General features: G+C 35.9%; 1 protein-coding gene across 7 annotated transcripts in view; it reads left to right on the top strand.

The window, feature by feature from the left end:
* The window catches only part of LRBA (LPS responsive beige-like anchor protein), a 753,999-nt gene that overhangs the window by 109,014 nt on the left and 618,501 nt on the right, over nt 1-26,484 (top strand). For all 7 annotated transcript variants that reach the window (XM_061384015.1, XM_061384012.1, XM_061384019.1 and 4 more), the window contains exons 10-18: nt 1,299-1,496; nt 1,691-1,824; nt 3,526-3,634; nt 3,925-4,077; nt 8,534-8,702; nt 12,183-12,262; nt 13,601-13,663; nt 17,441-17,538; nt 26,034-26,126. In XM_061384015.1, the coding sequence (XP_061239999.1) occupies nt 1,299-1,496; nt 1,691-1,824; nt 3,526-3,634; nt 3,925-4,077; nt 8,534-8,702; nt 12,183-12,262; nt 13,601-13,663; nt 17,441-17,538; nt 26,034-26,126 (1,097 nt within the window). The remainder of the gene's footprint in view (nt 1-1,298; nt 1,497-1,690; nt 1,825-3,525; nt 3,635-3,924; nt 4,078-8,533; nt 8,703-12,182; nt 12,263-13,600; nt 13,664-17,440; nt 17,539-26,033; nt 26,127-26,484) is intronic.

Raw genomic sequence — 26,484 nt, forward strand, 5'->3', positions numbered from 1 at the left:
AATATAAATTAGAACCATAATAGACAATCACCGTATGCCCATTAGGATAAGAATTGTTAAACAAATATAAGTGTGGAGAAATTGGTTTCCTTACGCACTACTGATGGGAATGTAAAATAGTGCAACCTCTGTGGAAAGCTATATGGTGATTCTTCAAGAAATTAAAAACAGTTAATTACCACATGATTGAGCAATCATTTAAAAATTTTTATTCATTTATTTATTTTTGACTGTGCTGGGTCTTCACTAGCTGTGGAGTGCTGGGCTTACGCTCTGGTTGCAGTGTGCTGACTTCTCTTGTTTGCAAAGCGTGGGCTCTAGGGTGAGCAGGCTTCCGTAGTTGTGGTTCCTGGGCTCTATGGCACAGGCTCGGTAGTTGTGGCAAATGGGCTCATTAGTTGCTCTGTAGCGTGTGGGATCCAAACCCGAGTCTTCTGCACTGGCAGGCAGATTCTTTACCATTGAGCCACCAGGGGAGACCCTGACTGAGCAATCTTCTGTAAATGTATATGAGATAATTAAAGGGATATGAAAGAGCTGTTTGCACACCCATGTTCATTGCAGCATTATTTACACAATAGGTAAGAGGTTGTAGCAACCTAACTGTCTGTGGATGAATGAATAAAGAAAATATATATATTTACAATGGAATATTATTCAACTTTAAACAGAAAAAAAAAAATCTGACACATGCCACAACATAGGTGAATCTTAAGGATGTTATGCCATTCACAAAAAGACAAATACTCTGTGACTTCCCTTGTTTGAGTTATGTAAAGTAATCAAGCTCATGGAACCAGAAAGTAGAATATGATTGCTAGGAGATTGGGAGTGGGATGCAGGCAGTGGAAGTGAGTTGCTGTTCAATGGGAATTTCAATTTAGCAAGATGTAAAAGTTCTAAAGATGTGTTATACAATAGTGTACTGTAGTTAACAACACTGTACTATACACTTGAAAAATATTTAAGATGGTAAATTTTATTTTAAATGTTCCTTTTAACAAAATTAAAGAAGAGAATCAAAAAAGACAAAAATAGGAAAAAACAAAACATGCTTTGTAGGACATTAAATTTTACATTTTTTTAAAATGAAAAGTTTTAATGTCAGGTTGATTTCCATTATACCTTTAAAATGAATTCAGACTACTTTAGAAGTAATAAAACATGCAGGGCTTCTCTTAATTGATATTGTTAAGAAAATGGTCGATATTCTCCTTGAATTGTTTATTTATGATGCTTTATAGTTAGATTTTCTTTTTGTGGCATAGTATCTTAACTGTTCTACTTTTTATTCTTAGGGTACATTTAAATTCAAAGCAGAAAGTGACCTGTTCCTTGCTGAGCATCACAAGCTTTTATTGTATGATGGCAAACTCTCTAGTGCCATTGCGTTCACGTACAATCCACGCGCCACAGATGCCCAACTCTGTCTCGAATCATCCCCTAAGGACAACCCTTCGATTTTCGTTCATTCACCGCACGCACTCATGCTCCAGGTACTAGGAATGATATTTAACAATATTTCTAATGGTAAATTTTGATGTATTATTGAGGTGTATTTGGTAGCTTCTATTACAGATACATGAACTGTAACATTTTATTGTTCCTGTTATGTTTTATTTTTAATAAAATGTATTTAGTTTTTGGAAAAGAATCATTGGAATCTTTACTGTGTCTTCTGTTTTACAAGGACGTGAAGGCGGTTTTAACACATTCTATCCAAAGTGCCATGCATTCAGTTGGAGGAGTACAAGTACTGTTCCCACTTTTTGCACAGTTGGATTATAAGCAATATTTATCTGATGAGATTGACTCGACTATATGGTGAGTCCTTTTGTTTTTTCTTTCACTGATGTGAATTATTCTCATCACTGAGCTGCACAATGTTTTTTTTCAATCTTGTAAATTTGTTGTAGGATTAATAAAGAACATAAAGAAATTTGTGAGTTATAATTGTTACTACAAATTCAATTCTAATAATATTTAAATTCTTTATCAGTAGGAAATAGGGAGCTCTTCAAAAATAATGTTTTGAATAAAGTTAGGCATGGTAATAATACCAGAAATGTATGTATTTTTGCCTAAAATAAAAATATTTAAAATGGTTATTTGGCAGTAATTTCTTATGGTAAGTTTTCCTTATTTAATTATTGTTGCAGGTAACATATTGAATTTAATTATTGTTGCAGGTAACATATTGAAATGTAAAATTTTTGATTATGTTACATAATAATAAGTGATTTATTTTTTTCAAAACTAAATTGCCTATTTGGCACCTTTGTCTCCTCTCTTTTAGTGTTGAGTGTAAAAAAGGGAAGAGACATGAATTCTAGGACAAGTTATTAAAATGTCAGAGAGGATGTAGAAATGAATTTTTTATGGCTATGTATCCTAGTGAAACTATTTATAATAAAATAATTATGTTTAATTATTAATTGAGTGATTTTAATGTTTTTTGTATTCTCCCTTTTTGAAATTCTCTAATTTCTACTTTTATATGCAACTTGAAGTCTACTACCAATGTATATGTTTAGTGTTTTAATAAATTTTCCAGATTATTTTTAGGCAAGAAAATGAGTTATTTTTAAAAGGAATTATGTATCAAAGCTAGTATTTATTGGCTACATTTAAAATAATTAAAATTATCCTTGACCTATTGCTCCTTCATAAAATTTTTTTGCATCCTAGTCTGAAACCTTTGTAACAGAGCTCAGTTATTTATTTTTTGATTTTTTTTTTTAACTTTTCAACTTTATTAGAATTGCTGACAGTTGAAAAATAGAAGTACTTTTGTGAAGGAGGTTGGCTGTGCTCCCTTTCCTAGTGGGAATCTCTCAGAACTTTTGAGAGGGACAAAACAGCTGACCTTTATTCTATTCCATGCTGAGTATATAAAAGTTATGAGGTTGGAAGCATGACTGTAGTCTTACTACTTTAGATTTTTCTGTTCGGATAATGAGGAAAATACTTAAATTATTATTTGAATACTTCAGTTTGCTTACATCTTTATTTATCTTCCCCTTTACGTACTCTATCCTCTGTTCAAATGAAGCCAGTTTGAGGATTTCTGTCCTAGTCTGCTTGCTCCATATTTTTTCCATCTGTTTGGCCTCTAACTCTCTAACTTATCTAAGTTACATCCAACTTATCTAAGTTACATCCATTTCTTAGGGCAAAGTAATAAACTTCTGTTAGCCATCTTACTACTTGTTTTTGGACATTGCTGGGTTTTCTCTATTTTGTGCATGTTTGTCATATTGTTTCAAAAGTAATTCATTTAATAATATATTTGTGATAAAGAATATGAACTAAATATTTGAGTAATAAGTCCTAATCTTACATTACAATTTTAGTCCTGAAATAATATTGGAGGTAGTTTTAGTAAAGCATCAGTTTCCTTGGAATAGAAACTTTTTATTAAGGGTAATTGAAAGGCTGTATCTATCTAACCACCTCTCCCCCATTTTTTTTTTTAAGACAATATGGTTTTTCAAACTGTTGTTGTTTTTTTTTCCCTTATTCCAGTTCAACTTTGCTGGCTTTTATCATGGAGTTGTTGAAGAACTCAATTGCTATGCAGGAGCAGATGCTTGCCTGCAAGGGCTTCTTGGTCATAGGATATAGTCTTGAAAAGGTAAAGTATGAAATGCTTTACATTTTTTATTCTTAATTTGTAGTCCACGAAACTTGGTCTCCTAAGAAGCTGAGAAATTCTGTTTGCAAGTGTGTCTTTGGTTAATGTAAAGTTACCTAAATTAAAACAACCTGTTGCTGTTTTACCTTGCCCGCACTGTTTTATTGAATCTCAAAGTATCTTTAACTTTGAGCATGGTTTGTGGACCAACTTTTTCTGGTATTGACAACGTTTAACTTACTTCCCTTGCTTTGTGTTGCTAGTGACCTTTGAAATATCTTCCTCTGCAGTCTTCCAAATCCCATGTCAGCAGAGCAGTACTTGAACTTTGCCTTGTATTTTCAAAATACCTGAGTAACCTGCCGAACGGGATGCCCTTACTCAAGCAATTGTGTGATCACATTCTTCTTAACCCAGCTCTATGGATTCATACCCCAGCCAAGGTAATTCATACATTGATTGTGTGCTAGTATGTTCACTACATTTTTGTACTTGAGAAGAGTGATAATGAAGAGGATTTTCTTTTATCCTTTTACATGCTATTGTGTAAGCTTTCAGTGGAATGCATTTTTTGACTAAATGTACTTTTATTTTTAATTAATAATTGAGGATAATTGCTTTACAGTGTTGTGTTGGTTTCTGCCGTACAACAACGTAAATCGGCCATACATACATATATATCCAGGGCTTTCCTGGTGGGTCAGTGGTGAAGAACCTGCCTGCCAGTGCAGGAGACATGGGTTCAATCCCTGAGTCTAAAGATCCCCTGGAGACGGAAATGGCAACCCTCTCCAGTAATCTTACCTGGAAAATCCCATGGACAAAGAACCTGGCAGGCTAAATACTCCATGGGCTCACAAAACAGTTGGATAGGACTTAGCAACTAAAGCACAAAAATACATGTGTCCCCTCCCTCTTGAACCTCCCTCCCACCTGACTAAATGTACTTTTGCAAGACAGTATTTCCTCCCTCCCTCCATCTGTCCCTCCTTTCCTAAAGCAGTAATAGCATTTTTTGAAATACAGAAATAGTATATATTTTCTTTGTTAAATAAAATGTTATTTGGGAGAGATTTTGATTTACATTTCCTTAACCATAGTTGGATTGCATATATATCTATGCGTCCTTATGTATGTATGAATGTATATACATACATATAAATTATACTCATTGTGCTCCCTTTCTCTGTGTTATACATACATATTCCTTCCACTAAAATCATGAGCTACTGAGTTTAATTCTTACAGGAACAGCTGAAATGTCACCCTTTCTTGAAGGCTTCCATGATGTGCTGGTCTCATTTAATTATTTTAATTTCACATTAATTAAAATTATTAAACAATTTTATACAGTAGTTTAGTACTATAACATCAAACCGATTGCATTAAGTAAACAAGTGAATTTGTGATAAAATATGTAAATAAAACTTTTCATAAACCCTAAAGTTCTATTAAGTTATCCTAAACATTGGATTTCCTCTCTTCCCCTCTCCTTTCTGGTTCACTTGCAAGTGTTTATCATTGTTCAGGTTGGAATAACACGTACTTACTTTAGTTGTCAGAAAAAAGTGTCTGCAGACTTTTTTGCTCTTCTGGAGTCATAGTATCTTATTTTCAGCTGCTCTTTTCAGATGTTAAGGAGAAAAACAGCTGCTGACTCTGATTGCCATTTGGAAATAATCAAAGGAGGCAGCTGGAGGTTGTAGCTTTTTATCTCTGGGTTCAAATTTGACCTCTTTCTCTTCTATGACCCTCAGTCTTATTTCTTTTCAAGGATTGTTTCAAGTTACTTCTTAAACTTTTTACTAAACACTTCTTTGTCTTAACTAAGCAGCACATTTGTAAGCCTTTGGGCCTCTTTTGATGTGGTCAAAAAACCTCCTCTTATTAGATACTTAGTTGTAGGGGAATATTTTAAAAATTTCATTATATCATTTCCTTACGTCCGTAGTATTATTGCACTGTATTTCTTACCTTTTCCTTGTTAATAATTTTCTTTAATTTCCTTTTTAGAATTTGCAGTTGATTTGTTAATATTAAACTTCAGTTTTGTTTCAGCCTTATGCTTTGTGTATCCTTGAGGGGTTATATCTAATTTTATCATAAAGGTAGTTATAACAAAAAGCAGATATAAAGTTTGTTTGACCTAAAGGTCATACAATTTGGGGGAGAAAGGAGCTCTTTAACAAAAAGAATGCAACATGTAAAATTAGGTTTAGGATTTTGCAAGGAACATGTGTAGGTGAGTGGGCATAAAGTTTAAGCTTCATTAGCTTCATGGTAAATTCACCTCTGGTTACCAAAGTTGAGGGTATGGTCGTATGAATCAATCTTTGCTTTTGGAACAGGCTGCTCCTAGTCATTTATAATACACATTTAAGTTTGATTTGCTCAGAGACAGTCTTTTAAATGACCTAACACGAGAGATGAGTTTTCTTGTAGACAATAGTCTTTCATTTGTTGAGTGGCCGGCCTTATGGATACAGTGGTGAATAAGACAGGTCTGATTCCTGCTCTCATACACAGAATTTAGGTGTGATGGGAAAGACATTTTCATGTATTTGTGTGGCTATTAGATTATATAGAGTGAAGAATTATTCAAAATCAGAATATGCATGATCCTGAGGTCACTGTTCTTATTTACCTCAGTATGTTGCTGTTCAATCCTATTAATTTGTCTTTATCTGCAGTATCATTCTCAGGAAACTGACTTTCTCCAGTTTTCCATATCTTGTTTTTTTCACTTTTTGTTAGAATTCGTTCATGCTTTCAACACATCACAGTCACTCTCATCAGAACATTTCTTAGCCCCCAAATTTGTAAAGGTTTCTCTTTGTTTTCAGAATAAAACATTAAGTCTTCATGCCAGTTCTTTCTAGGCTTTCTATATGAAAAATCAGTTATCCTCAATGGGTAAGTGGGTACCAAAAGTTATCCTAGAGCAGTGGTTCTTAATCTTGGCTGTCTATAGAATTAGTTGGTAAGGGTTTTTTTTTTTTTTTTTTAAATGAAAAGAGAATCTCACTCCCTCTTCCCTAGATTCTGATTTAATTGGTCTGGGACAAGACCCAGACAGGTATTTTAAAAAATGTTTTCCAGGTATTTTAATGCAGGCAAGATTGAGGATGGTTGTTATAGATCTAGGGAAGCTTTTTGTGTTATCTACAATATTCTCTATTTGAAATTTCCTCTTATTGTTAGAACTATTCATCTTCAAAGCCTACCTTAATATCTACTCTAGTAGTGAAACTTTTCTTGACTCTTTTAGCTTATCCTAAAATAATTTCTCTGGCCTCTGAATTAATAGTATTTCATAGCTCTATTGCACTCGTTTTGCAGTTAATTACATATTGCCACATGAGCTTTCTTATGTTTCAGTAGGGGTATTTATTACCTTTGGTTTTTCACTTAAAATTGTGTGTATGTTTAATCTTCTCCATTAGATTTTTAGCTACTGAGGGACAGTGTCTGCACCATTGTATATTCAGTAATACAGTGCTACAAATACAGGTGAAGGTAAATATTTTCTGATTGAAATATCACACTTAAGAATTTGAATCATGTCATAGAAAGTTCTGTATATCCTCAATAACAACTAAGCTGGGGCTGTCTATTTGAACAGCAGTAGCAACATCAAAATGATGTTATCTTTCAGCAACTCTGTGGATTATAGCATGTTTATGATTTTCTAAACCACAGTTGGGTTTCTCTTGTGGTTCAGCAGTAAAGAGTCTACTTCTCAATGCAGGAGATGTGGGTTCTATCCCTGGGTCAGGAAGATCCCCAGGAGGAGAAAATGGCAACCCACTCCAGTATTTGCCAGGGAAAGCCCATGGACAGAGGAGCCTGGCAGGTTACAGTCCATGGGTTGGCAAAGACTCAAACATGACTTAGCTACTAAACAACAACAGCAAACTACAGCCATCTTTCAGACTTCGATTTTAAGGGGCTCAGAGTCTGCCGTTCTGGACCTTGTACTGTTACTCATTGACTCCCTTATTCATTTAGGCTTGTTTGTTTATAGGGCATCTGGAATATAGGCACCTAATTTTTATGTTTCAGGCTTAAAAAGGAAAATGCCCTCAGCATCTGGGAATGTCCATTATGTTTAAACATAAATACTCATTGTAAATGATCAGGAGTAGTTTCAGTTTTGGTCAAATTTCATGCCTTCCTTAATATTTTTTAGTTAATAAAGTATATCCACTAGTAATGCAGTGAAAAATTCTTGATTTTGATATGAAAGTAGGACAAAAGTGGTTTTTATTTTGTGCCAAGATTATAATTACAATCTTTGTAGTAATGAGCTGCTATAACAAAATTCTTTTTTTCTAATAAATATTTCTTAAGATAGGCTTTACATATTTTTGTATGATTTTCTTTTTTTGATCTGTTTTTTAGTTATTCCTGCTGTTTTTTTTTAATTTCTTATGAGTTATTCCAGCTACTAGTTTTCTCCAGAACAAAGACAATTTCTAGCTTTTGAGAACAATTATGCAAAGTATAAATAGTAGGTTTATTATAAAGAAGTGTGTAAGTTCATGAATAATTGCTGATTGCTAAACAGGAATCAGTTTTCTCAGCACTATAGGAACAGTGCTGCAAAAGCGCGGTGTATGTGGGATGTTTACTTCATAGTATGTGGGGGTGTTCACTTCATAGCGCTGCTGTAACAGGAGCGTTGGCCTGCTTTTGTTTTGTAAGGAGCGTGTGTGCTTCTGGGTATGTATCAGTGGCTATATGTTGTCTGTTAACATGGAGGTTACTATCAAGCTAATTAAGCAGCTTGCTTTTTAGAACGAGTGTGGTCCGAATAGAGCAACCTGAGAGTATTACTGGAAAGAACGGTAAAATGCTGGTCTGTTTCTTTGATTTGAGCTCTTCATTTTGATTCTCTAGGTGCAGTTGACACTCTATACTTACCTGTCCACGGAATTCATTGGTACAGTCAACATATATAATGCCATTCGGAGAGTTGGCACAGTGCTTCTCATAATGCATACACTGAAGTACTACTACTGGGCAGTGAACCCTCAAGATCGGAGTGGGATTACCCCAAAAGGATTAGGTATTTCATCTCTATCTGTATATTATGTTACATATATATGCAAATTCAGGATTTTCTCTTCCCTCCTTCTTTCCCTCCCTCTTTCTTGCATTTCTTTTTTTCCTAAAACAATGCATTATTCTGAAAGTTTTTCTAAATCTTTTCATGGCAAAATTTCATTTTAATCTTGCTGATAATTTTAATAGTTTGTCCTAAATTGTGGTTGACAGAGATTAACAGCTCACTATTTTTATAGAAGAATGCTACTTTTGCTAGTATGAGTTCTTTGGGGATCAAATATGACTAGGATGATTTCTAAGGCATTGAGAATGAGAGAAAATTCTATATTAGCAACTAGTATTGATGTTGAGTTCAGTTATTCCATTGAAAGTCATTGACAGCAGTGTTTTTTGAGAGAATGGAGATTTTTTTGTAGGAGTAGGGAGTATCTGCTTCTAATAACTAATTTAAGGAAACTACAGAATTTCAGTAATTATTTTCCTGTATAATCGGAACTAACTTATTGGAAGACTAATGTTCATTATTATGTCAATAGTTCATAGAAGGGGTCAAAATAAAAATTTTGACAAATAGTGGCTTGTTTAAAGTATTGCCAAACTTGCTTAAAACTGGTTTGCTTTATTGCTCATTGTTGTTCAGTCGCTAAGTTGCGTCCTATTCTTTGTGACCCCATGGACTGCAGCATTCCAGGACTCGGAAGTCTTTCACTATCTCCTGGAGTTTGCTCAGACTCACGTCCATTGAGTCGATGATGCCATCCAACCATCTCATCCTCTTTTGCCCCCTTCTCCTGCCCTCAATCTTTGCTAGCATCATGGTCTTTTCCAGTCAGTTGGCTCTTCACATAAGGCGGCCAGAGTATTGGAGCTTCAGGTTCAATATCAGTCTTTCCAATGAATATTCAAGACTGATTTCCTTTAGGATTGACTGGTTTGATCTCCTTGCTGTCTAAGGGAATCTCAAGAGTCTTCTCCAGTACCACAGTTTGAAAGCATCACTTCTTCGGTTCTCTGCCTTCTTTATGGTCTGACTCTCACATCTGTATGTGGCTACTGGGAAAACTGTAGCTTTGACCATATGGACCTTTGTCAACAAAGTGATGTCTTTGGTTTTTAATACACTGTCTAGGTTTTTCATAGCTTTTCTTCCAAGGAACATCTGCCTTTTAATTTTATGGCTGCAGTCGCCATCCATAGTGATTTTAGAGTGGTATCATCTGCATATCTGAGATTGTTGGTATTTCTCTCAGCAATCTTGATTCCACCTTGTGATTCCTTCAGTCTAGCATGTTGCTTGATGTACTCTGCATGTAAGTTAAATAAGCAGGGTGACCATACACAGCCTTGTTGTACTCCTTTCCCAGTTTTGAACCTGTCAGTTGCTCCATGTCTGTTCTGTTATTTCTTGGCCTGCTTACAGGCTTCTCAGGAGATAGGTAAGGGTGGTATGGTATTCTTGTCTCTTTAAGAATTTTTCACAGATTGTTGGGATCCACGCAGCCAAAGGCTTTAGGGTAATCAGTGAAGCAGAAGTAGATGTTTTTCTAGAATTCCCTTGTTTTCTCTGTAGTCCAACATGTGTTGGCAATTTGATCTCTGGTTCCTCTGCCTTTTCTAAATTCAGCTCTAGGGCTTATTTTTGCTGAGTATTAGAGTGTCTCCATCTTCATCTGCGAAGAATATAATCAGTCTGATGTTGGTATTGATCATATGGTGACATCTATGTGTAGAGTCGTCTCATGTGTACTTGGAAGAGGGTGTTTGCTATCACCAGTGTGTTCTCTTGACAAAACTGTGTTAGCCTTTGCCCTGCTTCCTTTTGTACTCCAAGGTCAAACTTGCCTGTTACTCCAGGTTTATATCGTAAAAGAGGGTTAACCAGGGTTAATAGGCTGATAGTTCCAGTAGAATTTGGTGCAGGGGCTCAGAGTATGGCCCTGCTATTTTGTCAGCTTGTCTCTCTCCATTTCCCAGCTCTTCTGTATTGGCTCTTTCCATGTAGTTTCTCTCTTTGTATTACCAAGCAGCCACCCTACCTTCATATCCCCACACTTTAAATCTAGCAAGAGTATCTGCCTGTATCGAGCATTTCCAGCAAAAGTCCTTTTAGTCTCTTTGTTGCTCACTGGCTCTGATTGCATCGTGTGTCTATCTGCATGACAGTGTTCTTCAGATTGCCCAGAAGAGGAGGCCCTTCTTACCCCCAGAACACATGATCTGAGTGTGAAGATGGGTTCAGTCCCTTTATAAGAATTGAGGGCTGTTGTTTTAAATCAGGAGATAGGTGCAGGAGAGTGAAACAATATACATTCTGATTTTTTACTCACACGCTTTGGTTGTTCATTGATTCACAAAGATGAGGTTTCATATTTGTACAATATTTTTTTAAATCCCTTTCAAAATAAACTAGATTTATTATCAGACAGTATGCTATCATTTAGAAAGCTATGAGGACACATGAAAGCTCCATGATCTTGTTTAAGCTGGCATGTTGCAGCAGATCTAGAACCAAATCATTATTTCCTGATGGTGTGTGTCATGTACTGTCCTGGGTGTTTGCATTATATTCTGGCCTTGATTTTCTAACTGATTAGTGATCTTGGGAAAGTCTCATACTTCAAGTGAGAAAGCTGGCCAAACTTTATGATTCTGTTGTAGCTCTGTAACCTTTTCTTTGTCTAGGAATCGTCATGTGGAACAAATTTTAAACAATTTTCTTCCTAGTTTAATTGATCTGTTCAGGGTCGTGTTGGTCCTGTGCTTTGGTGGTCTAGGAACTAGCTGTAAATAATGATTAGTGGGGGGAAAATTGCAGAAAATATGAGGCAAGCAAGTACCTGAGTTAGGATCTTAGGACAATGAGTATTTGGTTTCAAAAGCTTTCTGTTTGGGAATTATATGTTTCAGACATGAAAATTGACTTTAATGTGAGCCATGTGTGACCAAGGACTTTTTCAAAAAGAGAAGGAGATGTCAGAGGTGGTCAGCACGATGTTTCTCGCCTTCATGGGTGATATTGTGTTGATGTGTACTTTTTGAGAGTTTTATATTAGCTTATACAGTGGTAACAGTGGAAAAGTTTTTTCATACTAAGTTCACATGTAAAGTTTAGACTTTCTTTTGCTCTTTTTCCTTTGTAAACTTATGTTACCATAGTAAGATTCCCAGAGAGTCTTTTAAAGCTAAATGTAAATTTGTTACCTTATCTTTCTGTTTTGAGATTCCTTTGACCTTAGTCAAAAACAAATGTCTTCATTGCAGTTTTTGTGTAACTGATTTTGTACATTAGAAACACTACATATGCAATCACGTTGAGATTGAATGCTTGTTTTTTCTAGAGACATTAAACTCTTCAGGAAAGTTACCTTTATGTTCCTTATAAGTAAGTGGGAAAACTGTTGGGAATGGGAATTTTATACTTAGCTTCGAGGTTTTTGAAATACTCAATGTGTGTGCATATGTGTTTGTCTTTTTTTAAAAGATGGACCACGACCTAATCAAAAAGAAATGTTTTCTCTACGAGCATTCTTGTTGATGTTTATTAAGCAATTAGTAATGAAGGTGAGTTCACATTTCTTATCCTATAGCATGTGTTTGTTGTAACATAATTTCACATAAACCACTCTGTTGGTTTATTTATTCTTTGCTCTGTTAATGGGTTTCCAGAGTGGAAAATACTTTGAAAGGTGTTTATTTCCCTGTTTGTTTTTTCTTATTGTTTCTTAGGCATATATCGATAAACATTAATGCAGAATTAGAGATTGATGATTGTAACATATATGAATTTCTGTTGGAGTTCAAGTGTATTCATACTTTGATTCAGCAAGTATTTACTGAGTTGCTAGTAGTTCCTACTAGTCTTAGACCTGGTGATACAACAGTCAGCAGAGCTGCTCAAAAGGAGGAGGTTTCATTTTTAGAGATTCCCTGTATCTGACATCCAGATTTTGAAAAATAATTTTCCTGTATAAAAACATACTGGATAGAAATGATTACATTTTGTTCCATTTCCTTCCGCTATCAGTAAAGTAAAATTTAATATTATTTTTTAGGAAGGTGTTTTGGTTTTATAAGATGCCAACATATAAATATATTTGTTCTCAATATTTTATTCAGTATTTTTCTATATCATTTTATTTTGTATTCTTTATAGTTTAATGTTTTATTAGCTGCCACATAATATTGTGGTAAATGGACCTAACTGTTGGTATATCTTTCAGAATCAGATATCTTATTTCCACTTATTTAAAAATTTATCCTTTACATTGTCTCTGTATGTTCTTTCCTAGTGTGTTTTGTTTCTAATTATCTTATTGTTCTTTTTTGAAATTTCATGTTTGTTTTATGATCAATAATACAGTACCTTGAAAATTTTCATAATGCATTCATACTAAAAAGTGCAGTGTTTTTCCCACTGAAATTACTACTCAGTTTTTAGTACCTGACATTTTAACTCGGTAATTTTAGAAACTGTTCATTTCAGTCTCCAAATTTAATAGAAAAAGATAAACAGAAAAGTTATCTTCTGTATTTAAAGGAGTGATGGGTGTAATACCCTTATACTTACCTCAGTGATCGTTTCTGCTTACTTCAGGATTCTGAAGCTCTACTAGATAGGTTATCATCTATCCGTAGTATAAGGCTCTGAAAACAGTGCTGACGTCTAATCTCTTTTGACTTTCTACATTGTGTTGCCTACTGCATGTCTTTAGTGCTTCCCTGAGTTTTTATTTTAGGTTTAGATTATTATTATTATTATTTTTTGGTTTAGATTCTATATTACATTATTTTTTTATGTTTATAGCAACTGACCAAGTTGGCAAATCTGTGTGTGTAATTTTCCTTTTCAAAAAAGTTTTTTATATGTAAGTATAAAATACTTGTATTATGTTTTTTAAGGATAATGGAGTAAAGGAAGATGAACTACAGGCCATTCTTAATTATCTACTCACTATGCATGAGGTAACATGTGAATTTTATATGTTGGGATTTTATTTTTTGAAGTTATATTATGGGTTTTTTTAAACAAAAAAGAGTTAAAGAACTCTCTCATTAATGATGTAACTATGCCTGTACCTGTGCTCAGAATGGAGAGTAAATGTATCTAGGAACTAAATCTTAGCAATTTATATTTAAATATTCTTTATTACCACAACATGCCTCTGTGAATAAGCTTGAGAGGCTTTAAAAAGTATTAAAATTAGATCTCATTAACCTAATAAGACTAAAGAATAACCTAATAACCAAAAAATACTTTCAGTGTATTTCCAGGTACCAGTATAATAAATGGAAAAATAGATACCAAAAATGACTACAAATGATTAGACTTTTGAATTCTTAACATACTCTTCCCGCTGATTTTGCATAATCAGATACTGTTAAATCACTCATTTATAGTTGATTTAAAATTATGTGGTTGTAAAGGAGGTTAAACAGGTTGAAATGTCTGGAGTTTTTTCCTTTAGAGAGTTGGGAAAATTTGATATATGCCCGATGTAGTCTAAATAAATAATACAATTAAATGTATTTTATGTAAGTTAAATCTGGAAGTGAATTTCATATAAAGCGTGGCGTTTATATGATAACTGATATTCCTGCGTATAATTCATGTTTTAAGAGTTAACATATTTGTTACAGCATGAGAATAGTGGCTTTTAAAATCATTAGTAGATAAGAGATGTGGTTTGGATCTGTCTTTGTTAATTGGGGCAGAAAAGAATGGGTTAAATTTCTTGGTAGCATCATGTTTGACCAAAACATTAATAATTATGATTTCTTTTTCCTCTTGAGTAGGGTAGTCTCTTTTGAGATTTTCTTGACCATTTGGGACCAAAATATTTCATAACTGAGAAACTGGAAGTCACAGTGATCTGTTACCCCGAAACTATTAAATCAGATATTTTTTGGGTCTTTCAAATCACACTTTTCCAAAGCCCCAGTGCCCTACCTCTAGATGATTTATTTAGCATATTGAGAATTAAATATTGAAGTAGCTGCCACAGCGAGAATTAAAAAGCAGTGAATGAACCTGGACTCAGGGCACCATAGGGATGACTGCCTGCTGCTTTCCTTTGTATCTGTGGGTTAGTAATGCCCAATAAGGCCCGCATGAGATACGAAATAGTCAACAAAGACTGTGAAGGGTTTTCTTGAAATTTGTAGATTTCAGAACTCCTATGTGCTTATTCTTGTGCTGTTCTGCAAATGTTATCAAATTATGCCATATACAGAAGTGTGTTCACCCAATAAACATCTATTGATCTTTCCCTGCTCATGCTTCCCTTTGTGTCTGATTAAGCAAAAATAAAAGAAGCTGCATAGGAACAATTTTAAAGTCCAAAGAGACACCAACTTTGTTTTAAGGCTGCAGTAGCTGATAGGAAATCTTCTTGTTACCTTCTCCAGCCTTCTCTCTGGAGATACAGCAATAAATTCAGAAACCTGTTAGCTAACACAGGCATTTTAAACACTTCTCCATTGCTTCTTATACTACCTGCCATGCCTAACAGTGTATCATTTAAGATTTAAAAGTACAAATCCAGAGAGGGGAGAAAAATATGCCGCCCCAAACAAAAACCCACCTTAAAGTTTTGGGAAAAAATTTTGCTTCCCTGTTCTCCACTTGGGTGATGAGACCCCCACCACCACTGCAATGTCCATTTTAAAAAATGTCAAGAGGCAGTCTGTACGCAGATGGGCTTGCAGTATATATTTCTGTGGCCCAGGTGGTGAGTCTAGTGGTGTTTATCACGTCATGTCTGCCTTGGACAAATTAAAAAATGAAAAGTTTATTATTACCACGTATATAGATAGAGAAAAAGTAAGAGAATTCTAGAAAGAAACATAGAAAAGGCGTACAAAAAATAGCAAAAAAAAAAAAGAAAAAGCAAGAGAATTCCAGAAAAACATCTATTTCTACTTCATTGACTATGCTAAAGCCTTTGACTGTGTGGATCACAACAAACTGTGGAAAATTCTTAGAGTTGGGAATACCAGACCACCATACCTGCTTCCTGAGAAACCTGTGTGCAGGTCAAGAAGCAACAGAATTGGACATGGAACAATGGACTGGTTCCAAATTGGGAAAGTAGTACATCAAGGCTGTATGTTGTCACCCTGCTTATTTAACTTATATGCAGAGTACATCATGTGAAATGTCGGGCTGGATGAAGCACAAGCTGGAATCAAGATTGCCAGGAAAAATATCAATAACCTCAGATATGCAGGTGACACCACCCTTATGGCAGAAAATGAAGAAGAACTAAAGAGTCTCTTGATGAAAATGAAAGAGGAGAGTGAAAAAGCTGGCTTGAAACTCAACATTCAAAAAACGAAGATCATGGCATCTGGTCCCATCACTTCATGGCAAATAGATGGGGAAACAGTGGAAACAGTGACGGACTTGATTTTCCTGGCTCCACAATCAGTGCAGTTGGTGACTGCAGCCATGAAATTAAAAGACGCTTGCTCCTTGGAAGGAAAGCAGTGACAGACTTAGCATATTAAAGAGCAGAGACATTACTTTGCTGACAAAGGTCCATCTAGTTAAAGCTGTGATTTTTCCAGTAGTCATGTATGGATGTGAGAGTTGGACTATAAAGAAAGCTGAGCGCCAAAGAATTGATGATTTTGAACTGTGGTTTTGGAGAAGACTCTTGAGAATCCCTTGGACTGCAAGGAGATCCAACCAGTCAATCCTAAAGGAAATCAGTCCTGAATAATCATTGGAAGGACTAAAGCTCCAATACTTGGGTCACCTGATGTGGAGAACTGACTCATTGGAAAAGACTTTCCTGATGCTTGGAAAGATTGAAGGTGGGAGGAGAAGGGGACAACAGAGGATGAAATGGTTGGATGACATCATCGACTTGATGGACATGAGTTTGAGCAAGCTCCAGGAGTTGGTGATGGACAGGGAAGCCTGGTGTGCTGCAGTCCATAGGGTTGCAAAGAGCTGGACACGACTGAGGGACTAATATGTACTGATACCTTTAATACTAACCACAGATGATATGGGGCTTCCCTGATGGCTAAGATGGTAAAGAATCTGCCTGCAGTGCAGGAGACCCAAGTTTTATCCCTGGGTTGTGAAAATCCCCTGGAGAAGGGAATGGCAGTCCGGTCCTATATTCTTGCATGGAGAAGTCCATGGACAGAAGCTACAGTCCATGGGGTTGCAAAGAGTTGGACACAACTGATCTGCTAACACTTTTTCCCAGATAGGCTTTGAGAACTGTCTAGTTATCATTTCCCATAAGATCTGGTTTCAGAACTAGTTTCTAGAGGGACTTAGTGCACATCGTGGTCCTAGCTCCCCCAACACTACTGCTGTGTTCCCAACGTCTTCTTAGCATTTTGAAGCTTCCGTTTGTCTTTGTTGTAATAAAACAGAACAGCCTGTTTGTCCTTCCCTGCCAATTTCTTGATATGTAATCATTCCTTAAAAAAAAAAAAAAAGAAACCTGTAAATCAATACCTGTTATAACAGTGGAATATGTTTTAAGAAATCTTGACACAGTACAATAGTCATTTTATATCTTTGATTATGAAATTGACTCTTTGGTGTTGTGTATTTTGAATTCTACAGATGAATATGTATATTAAATAGTGTGTTTTAAACAAGTGTATTTGTTCAGAAGCCTACTTATTTTTTTGATATTCTAATTCATTATTACAGAAGTAGTCATTGTTCAAATAAGTTGTTTTCCTTATTTAAAAAAAATTCTAAAATAATTTTAGGATGACAATCTAATGGATGTGCTACAGCTGCTTGTTGCATTAATGTCAGAACATCCTAACTCTATGATACCTGCTTTTGACCAAAGGAATGGGTTACGGTAAGAGTTTAACATTTCAAGAATTTTAATATATTTAATATAAGAGATTAGTTTTTAAATGATAGGTTCTTAGAAATGAAAATTGTTACTGGATCCTATAAAACAGGATATAAGATCCTTTTATTTCATGTCTTATGTTTTTTGAAAAATTCTTCAGCGATAGAGGCTGTGTTACTGTTTAATATGTGAGGACAGATCAGGCAAATCATTCCAGTGTTTGTATAGTTAATGCTGTTATACAGCTATTGTAAGGTCAGATTCTCTTAACAGACGTGTCTTTAGGTCCTAGAATAGTAATATACAATTGTGATCTAAGAGAAGATCTCTATGTCTTTCCTTTAAAATATAACGTCTTCCAACCTCAGTCCCAAGTCATCATTGTATTAGTCTGCTCAGCATGCTATAACAAAATATCCTAGACCAGGTAGTTTAAACACCAACAATTTGTTTTCTCACAGTTTTGGAGACTGTAAGTCCAAGATAAAGGTGCTGAAGGGAGGCTTGGTGTCTGGTGAGGGCTTTCCCTTTGGAGTGTAGGCAGCCTCCTTCCCACTGTGCTGACATGACCTTTCTGTACAGGGCAGAAAGACAGCAAGTGAGAAAGCAGAAAGCTCTTTGTTTTTTTTTTGTTTTGTTTTTTTTTTAAATAAGGACGCTAATCCACTTGAATCAGGACCCACCTTTATGACCTCATTTAATTTTTGTTTTTTATTTAAATTTTTAATTGGAGTATAGTTTATTTACAATGTTGTTAGTTCCAAGTGTACAGCAAAGTGATTCAGTTGTAACTATACATATATCTAGTCTTTTTTAGATTTTTTTCCCATATAGGTCATTACAGAGTATTGAGTAGAGTTCTCTGTGCTCTACAGTAGGTCCTTATTTGTTATCTGTTTTCTCCCAAATTCCCCCCTGCCCCACCTCCTAATCATAGTTTTTTTAAATTCCCTGTCTTAAAACTTCTCTGTCATGTTTGTATCTTGTTCTGATGATAGGTTTACCCCTTCAGACTGTATTTTCTTGCCTCGTTTGCATGTCTTGACCTCCTTTAACTTAACTGATTTCTTCTCCAAATACAGCTACAGTTGAGCTTAGGGATTTAGTATATGAATTGGGGAGCACATATTCAGTCTGTAACAATTATCAGCAACAAAAGAGAATACTTCTGTTTTAAGTCTTTCATTTAATGGGAAGGTTTTTGGGGCACAAAAGTTGAACACATACTTTGCTGAGTGATCAGCTACAGTAAGTAATTTAATAATCTAGCTATAATAAATTTTCCATACCATGGATCATGGAGAAAGTAAGGGAGTTGCAGAAAAACATCTGCTTCATTGATTACACTAGCACCTTTGGCTGTGTGGCTCACAGCAAACTGTGAAAAATTCTTAAAGAGATGGGAGAAATGGGAGTACCAAACTACCTTACCTCTCTCTTGAAAAACCTATATATGAGTGAAGAAGCAACAATTAGAACCAGACATGGAAAAATGGACTGGTTCAAAATTGGGAAAGGAGTATAGCAAGGCTGTATATTGTAATCTTGCTTATTTAACTTATGTGCAGAAATGCTGGGCTTGGATGAATCACTAGCAGGAATCAAAATTGCCAGGGGAAATATCAACAACCTCAGATATGCAGGTGACACCATTCTAATGGCAGAAAGTGAAGAGGAACTAAAGATCCTTTTTATGAGGGTGAAAGAGGAGAGTGAAAAAGCTGGCTTCAAACTCAGCATTCAAAAAATTAAGATCATGGCATCTGGTCCCATCAATTCATGGCAAATAGATAGTGAAAAAGTGGAAGCAGTGATAAACTTTATTTTCTTAGGCTCCAAAATCACTGTGGATGGTGACTGTAGTCATGAAACTAAAAGATGCTTGCTCCTTGGAAGAAAAGCTATGACAAACCTAGACAGTGTATTAAAAAGCAGAGCTGTCACTTTGCCCACAAAGGTCTGTATGGTCTAAGCTGTGGCTTTTCTAGTAGTGTACAGATGTGAGAGTGGGACCATAAAGAAGGCTAAGTGCCGAAGAACTGATGTTTTTGAATTTTGCTGGAGAAAACTCTTCAGAGTCTTGGACAGCAAGGAGATTAAACCAGCCAGTCCTAAAGAAAATCAACTCTGAATATTGATTTAAGGGCCGTTGGTTAAGCTCCGATACATTGACTGCCTGATGCAAAGAGCCAGTTTATTGGAAAAGACCTTGATGCTGGGAAAGATTGAAGGCAAAAGGAGAAGGGGGAAGCAGAGGATGAGATGGTTGGATGGCATCATCAACCCAATGGACATGAATTTCAGCAAACTGGGACATAGGGGGCGACAGTGGAGCCTGGCGTGCTACAGTCCGTGGGGTTGCAGAGAGTCGGACATGACTTAGCAACTGAATGACAACAGCAACCAGTCTTTTATAACAGACTTTTGATTTGTTGTTTTTCGATACTTTGTGTATAAGATAGAAGAGGACTTTATGTATTATACTTAGTGCATTTTCAGAAATTCCCAGAGAAGCAGAACCAAAAGTGTTTGTGTGCATGTGTGTGTGTGTGTGTGTGAGAGAGAGAGAGAGACAGACAGACAGACATGTATGTTAAGGAATTGGCTTATGTGATTGTAGAAGCTGACAGGTCCAAAATTTGCAGGGTAGGCTGGCAGGTGGAGATCCAGATAAGAGTTGATGTTGCAGTTTGAGATTAAAGTCTGTCTGCTGGCATAATTCCCTCTTCTTCTAGGGAGGTCAGTTTTTTGCTTTTCTATTAAGGCCTTTAACTGTTCAAATGAGGTACCCACATTATGAAGGGTAATTGACTTCATTCAGTCTACTGATTTAAATGTCAGAGTAAATGCTGACGTCATAGAATTATTTGGGAAATACTCCCTAACCCTAACCTATAATCTTTGCATCTTGTGATCCGTTAACAAATGTTGATTTTTGTTTTTTGTTTTAGCAGGAAAGGTCAGTCTTCAAGTTCTGCCTGTCCTCTATAAGTGGTTGTTCTCTTCTCCCTTCATTTTTAAAACCTCTCGTCTTCTTTAAGTTTTTCTTGTACACACACCACTCAGGGATTAAGGTGAGAACTGGGTGATAATTCACATCTTCTTTAGAAAGACTTGATTGATCCTGTGGTCTGAGTTTGTCCCATACATTGCATCTCTTAGGTCAGTTTGTGGCTTTTGAAGGTTTTTACACAGGTCTTGCGGATTCTTCCCCTTTGTTTGCTCCTAGTTATTTAGGAGTCTCCTACCTTCTCTAGTCTGTGTGTGCTAAGTTGCTTCTGTTGTGTCCGCTCTTTGTGACCCAATAAAGGACAGAAATGGTATGGACTTAACAGAAACAGAAGATACTAAGAAGAGCTGGCAAGAAACACAGAAGGACTATACAGAAAAAATCATCATTTTCCAGATAACCATGATGGTGTGATCACTCACCTAGAACCAGACATCCTGGAGTCCAAAATCAAGGGGGCCTTAGGAAGCATTACTACAAACAAAGCTAGTGGAGGTGATGGAATTCCAGTTGAGCTATTTCAAATCCTAAAAGATGATACTGTGAAAGTGCTGCACTCAGTATGCCAGCAGATTTGGAAAACTCAGCAGAAGCCACAGGACTGGAAAAAGGTCAGTTTTCATCCAATCCCAAAGAAAGGCAATGCCAGAGAATGTTCAAACTACCTCACAGTTGCACTCATCTCACACGCTAGCAAAGTAATGCTCAAAACTCTCCAAGCTAGGCTTCAGCAGTACATGAATTGAGGACTTCCAGATGTTCAAGCTGGATTTAGAAAAGGCAGGGGAACCAGAGATCAAATTGCCAACATCTGTTTAACCATCAAAAAAGCAAGAGAGTTCCAGAAAAACATCTACTTCTGCTTTATTGATTACGTCAAAGCCATTGACTGTGTAGATCACAACAAACTGTGGAAAATTCTTTAAGAGATGGAAATACCAGACCACCTGACCTGCCTCCTGAGAAACCTGTATGTAAGTCAAGAAGCAACAGTTAGAACCAGACATGGAAGAACAGACTGGTTCCAAATTGGGAAGGGAGTTCATCAAGGCTGTATATTGTCACCCTGCTAATTTAACTTAATATGCAGAGTACCTCATGTGAAATGCTGGGCTGGATGAAGCACAAGCTGAAATCAAGATTGCCAGGAGAAATATCAATAACCTCAGATATGCAGATGATACCACTCTTAAGGCAGTAAGTGAAGAAGAACTGAAGAGCCTCTTGATGAAAATGAAAGAGGAGAGTGAAAAAGTTGGCTTAAAACTCAGCATTTAAAAAGTGAAGATCATGGCATCCGGTTACATCATTTCAATGCAAATAGATGGGGAAACAATGGAAACGATGACAGACTATTTTTGGGGGCTCCAAAATCACTGCAGACGGTGACTGCTGCCAAGAAATTAAAAGAACCTTGCTTCTTGGAAGGATAGCTGTGACCAACCTAGACAACATATTAAAAAGCAGAGACATTATTTTGCCGACAAAGGTCCATCTAGTCAAAGCTATGGTTTTTTTCAGTAGTCATGTATGGATGTGAGAGTTGGACCATAAAGAAGGCTGAGAGCTGAAGAATTGATGCTTTTGAACTGTGGTGTTGGAGAAGACTCTTGAGAGTCCCTTGGACTGCAAGGAAGTCAAGCCAGTCAATCCTAAGGGAATTTCAGTCTTGAATATTCATTGGAAGGACTGATGCTGATGCTGAAGCTGAAACTCCAATACTTTGGCTACCCAATGTGAAGAACTGACTCACTGGAAAAGATCCTGTTGCTGGGAAAGATTGAAGGCAGGAAGAGAAAGGGGTGACAGAGGGTGAGATGGTTGGATGTCGTCATCGATTCAGTGGACGTGAGTTTGAGCAAGCTCCTGGAGTTGGTGATGAATAGGGAAGCCTGGCCTGCTGCAGTCCATGGGGTTGCAGAGTCACACACGACTGAGCAACTGAACTGAATTGGACTGTGGCCTACCAGGCTCCTCTGTCCAAGGGGAGTTTCCAGGCAAGAATACTGGAGTGGTTTTCCATATGCTTTTCCAGGCCTCTAGTCTGTAGGAACCCATTTTCTTAATTCCTGTAACCTGAAGGATCGTTTTTCTCACGATATTAGCTACTTAAACTTCTGAAAGAAAATTACTCTGAGATATAGACTGTGGGTCAGATTTACAAGAGAAAAGTAAAAATTCAGACTCTTACCTATAAAATGTGTAATGCCTAAGTATTAACTTCTCCACACCAATGCACCTGCTTTTTTGTAGTCTTCAGAGTACTTGCAAAATTACTTTTCTATTTGTCTGTAGTTTATAGTTCTGATACATAGGAAGAGAAGCTCTGTTGTCCTTACTCCATCTTGGTTGGTTGAATGTATATGTTCATCGTTACCCTGGCATTCAGAATATTTCACTGCTGTCAAAATCTTCTGTACTTTGCCTGTTCATCCTTCTCTCAGCACCCCCCACCCACCAAACCCACAACCACTAATCTTTTTATTGTCTCCCTTGTTCTGCCTTTTCTAGAATGCCATATAGTTAGTATCATTTAGTATGTATTTTTTTCAATCTGAGGCTTTCAACCAAAAGGCTTTTCATAGCTTGATAGCTCATTTCTTGTAGGCCTGAATAATATTTCATTGGTTGGATGTCTACAGTTTATTTATGCATTGATCAAGGACATCTTGGTTGCTTGTGAGTTTTTGCAGTTACATGTAAAGCTGGTATAAACATGCATATGTCAGTTTTCCCTGAAAATATGTTTTCAGTTCCTTTGGATAAGTACCAAAGAGTGCAGTTGCTGGATTGTATGGTAAAAGTGTATTTAGTTTTGTAAGAAACTTCCAAACTGTCTTCCAGAGTGGCTATGCTTTCAGTTTCTTCTGAGGGTGATAATTTGTGTTGCTTCTCCCCCTCACCAGCATTTGGTGGTGGTTGGCCATTCTAATAGGTGTTTTATTTTTGTTTTCATTTGCATTTCCCTATGATGTGGAGCATCTTTTTGTATTCTTATTTGCCATCTGTGTATCTCCCTTGATGAAGTATCTATTAAGTCCTTTGGCTTGTTTATTGTTGGTATATAGGAAAGCAATTGACTTTGGATATCAATTTTGTATTTTTCAACCTTGCTATAATCGCTTCCTATTTCCATGATTTATTTTGTCAGTCAGTCCTAGATGTTCTTCGTAGGTGATCATGTCATCTGCAAACACGGATTGTGTTATATGTTCCTTCGCAGTCTGTACGTATATTTACTTTTCTTGCTTTACCACTTTAGGAAGAAAATTTGGTATGATATTGTAAAGGAATGGTGAGAGGGGACAGTCGTGCCTTTCACTTGATCTAAGTAGTAAAGTTTTGAATTTTTTTCCCATTGAGTGTGATGTTAGCTGTAGGTTTTTTGTAGATAGTCTTTATCAAGTTGAGAAAGTTAACCCTCTCTCCTTAGTTTATTTAGAGTTTTTAACATGAATGGCTGTTGGATTTGTAAAAATTTTTTTTTTATCTACCGATATAACTGATAACTTTGCTTATGTGTTTATGTGATGATTACCTTAATTGATTTTCAGATGTGAAACTATCCTTGTATACCCAGGATAAATCTCACTTGGTCATCGTATATACTTCTTATACTTTTTTGGATTTGATTTGCTGATGTTTTGTTGAGGATTTTTCATCTCTATTATGTGAGATATTTGTCTAATGTAAGATATTGGTCGTTTTCTTGCAGTGTTTTCTTCTGGTTTTGGTATAGGGTAATGGTGGCTCATAGAATGAGAGTAAGTTAGGAGTATTCCTTCTGCTTCTGTGCTCTGATGGAGCTGGTAGAGAACTGGTATAATTTCTTCCCCAAATGTTTAGTAGATTTTACCAGTGAAAATGGTTTGGTACTTTCAATTTTGGTGGTTATTCAGTGTCTTTAGTAGATATAAGCCTATTCATATCTTTTATTTTTTCTTATGTATGTTTTGGCAGATGATGTCTTTCAAGGCATTGGCTTATTGCATGTAGGTTATAGAATTTGTGGGCGTAGAGTTCATAATATTCTTTTACATGGGCATGGCATCTGTAGTTATATCCCTCTTTTTATATGTGACATTAGTGAATTATGTCCTTTCTCTTTTTTTCTTAGCTTCCAAGGAAGCTTATTGATTTTATTGGTCTTTTTGAAGAATCAAGTTTTATTTTTATTGATTTTCTCTATTTTTTATTGATTCCTACTTCAGTGCTTATTGTTTTTCTTCTGCTTACTTTCAATTGAATTTTCTCATCCAGATGCCCTAGAGTAAAAGCTTAGGTTATTGATTTTAGATCTTTCTTCTTTTCTGTTAGAATATATGTATTCAGTGCTGTAAATTTTCCTGTAAGTGCTGCTTTTGCAACATCCCACAAATTTTTATAAGTTGTGCTTTCATTTTCGTTTAGTTGAAAATGCTTTTAATTTTTTGAGATTTCTTCCTTAACCCACCTTTTATTTAGAAGTATTTTGGTGTTTTGCAGTTATCTATTATTGATTTCTAGTTTAATTTCATGTGGTTTTGGAGCCGGTGTTATGTAATCTCCAGTCTTTGTATTTGTTGTTTATGTGTTTTTATGGTCCTGGATGTGGTCTATTTGGTGAATGTTCTGTGTGAGCTGAAGAAAAGTGTGTTTTTCTACTTTTGTACAAGCAAGTAGCACGTGTGTGTGTGGTCAGTTGTGTCCAGCTCCTGGCAACCGCATGAACTGGAGTCCTCCAGGCCCCTCCACGAACGTTTCCAGGCAGGAACATTGTAGTGGGTTGCCGTTTCCCTGCAGGTCATCTGTCACAGGAATCTAACCCGCGCCTCTCGCATCTCCTCAACTGGCAGTCGGGTTCTTTGCCACCGGGTCACCTGGGTAGCCTGGAAGTAGTGCATAGATATCAGTGACATCCAGTTGTTTGATGCTATTTTTGAGATTAACTATGTGCTTACTGATTTTCTGCCTGCTGGGTCTGTCTTTTTCTGAGAAAGGGATTTTGAAATCTCCCACTATGATAATGGATTAACTGTTTCTCCTTGCACTTCTGTAAGTTTTGCCTTATGTACTTTTAGGCTCTGTAGCTAGGTACATGCACGTTAAGGACTGTTAGGTCATATTGGAGAATTGACCTGTTTATCATGATATAATGTCCTTCTTTATCCCCGATAACTTTCCATACTTTGAAATCTGTCTGAAATTAATGTAGTTACTCTTATTTTTGATTAGTTATTAAGATGGTATATTTTTGTCTATTCAATTACTTACCTGTATATATTTTTATATTTAAAGTGGGTTTCTTGAAGAGAACATATAGTTGATAAGCAAATTTTTAAATGTTAGAAATGTGTATTAAATTCACTCATATCTTACTTGAAGATAGGTTTATAATTGTGTGACTAAGGTTTATAATTGTGTGACTATATGAAAAAATATGCATATATAAGATATTTACTTTTGAAAGATACTCATAGTAATTTGTTTTAAATTTTAATTTATTCAGTGTTATCTATAAACTTCTGGCATCAACAAGTGAAGGAATCAGAGTACAGGCTCTCAAGGCAATGGGCTATTTTTTAAAACACCTGGCCCCAAAGTGAGTATGCATGAAATCTAAAATGGACTGTTGCATATTACATATCAGTTTTATAAATCTTTGGGATAGTATTTACGTGTGGTCCCTCTAGTCTGTTTTTTATTTATTTTTATTCATAAAATTCTATATAAGTTTAGTCCTCTTTCTACATATTAAAAATAAAGTAGGGAACAGGAGTATATTGTTTCTGTTTCTATTTTAATTTTTCTGCATTTTGTTCACTATGAGAATACATTTGTGTAAGTTGAATTCTAAGTAAATCTAGGTGAGGACTTCTTTCAGGGGGCTTGATCACCATTTGCTTCATCTGTAGTATATAGCTAGCAGAATTAACTTGGGTATTTGTCACATACTGTAT

The sequence above is a fragment of the Bos javanicus genome, chromosome 17 (assembly GCF_032452875.1).
Source record: "Bos javanicus breed banteng chromosome 17, ARS-OSU_banteng_1.0, whole genome shotgun sequence".
NCBI classification, from domain to species: domain Eukaryota; kingdom Metazoa; phylum Chordata; class Mammalia; order Artiodactyla; family Bovidae; genus Bos; species Bos javanicus.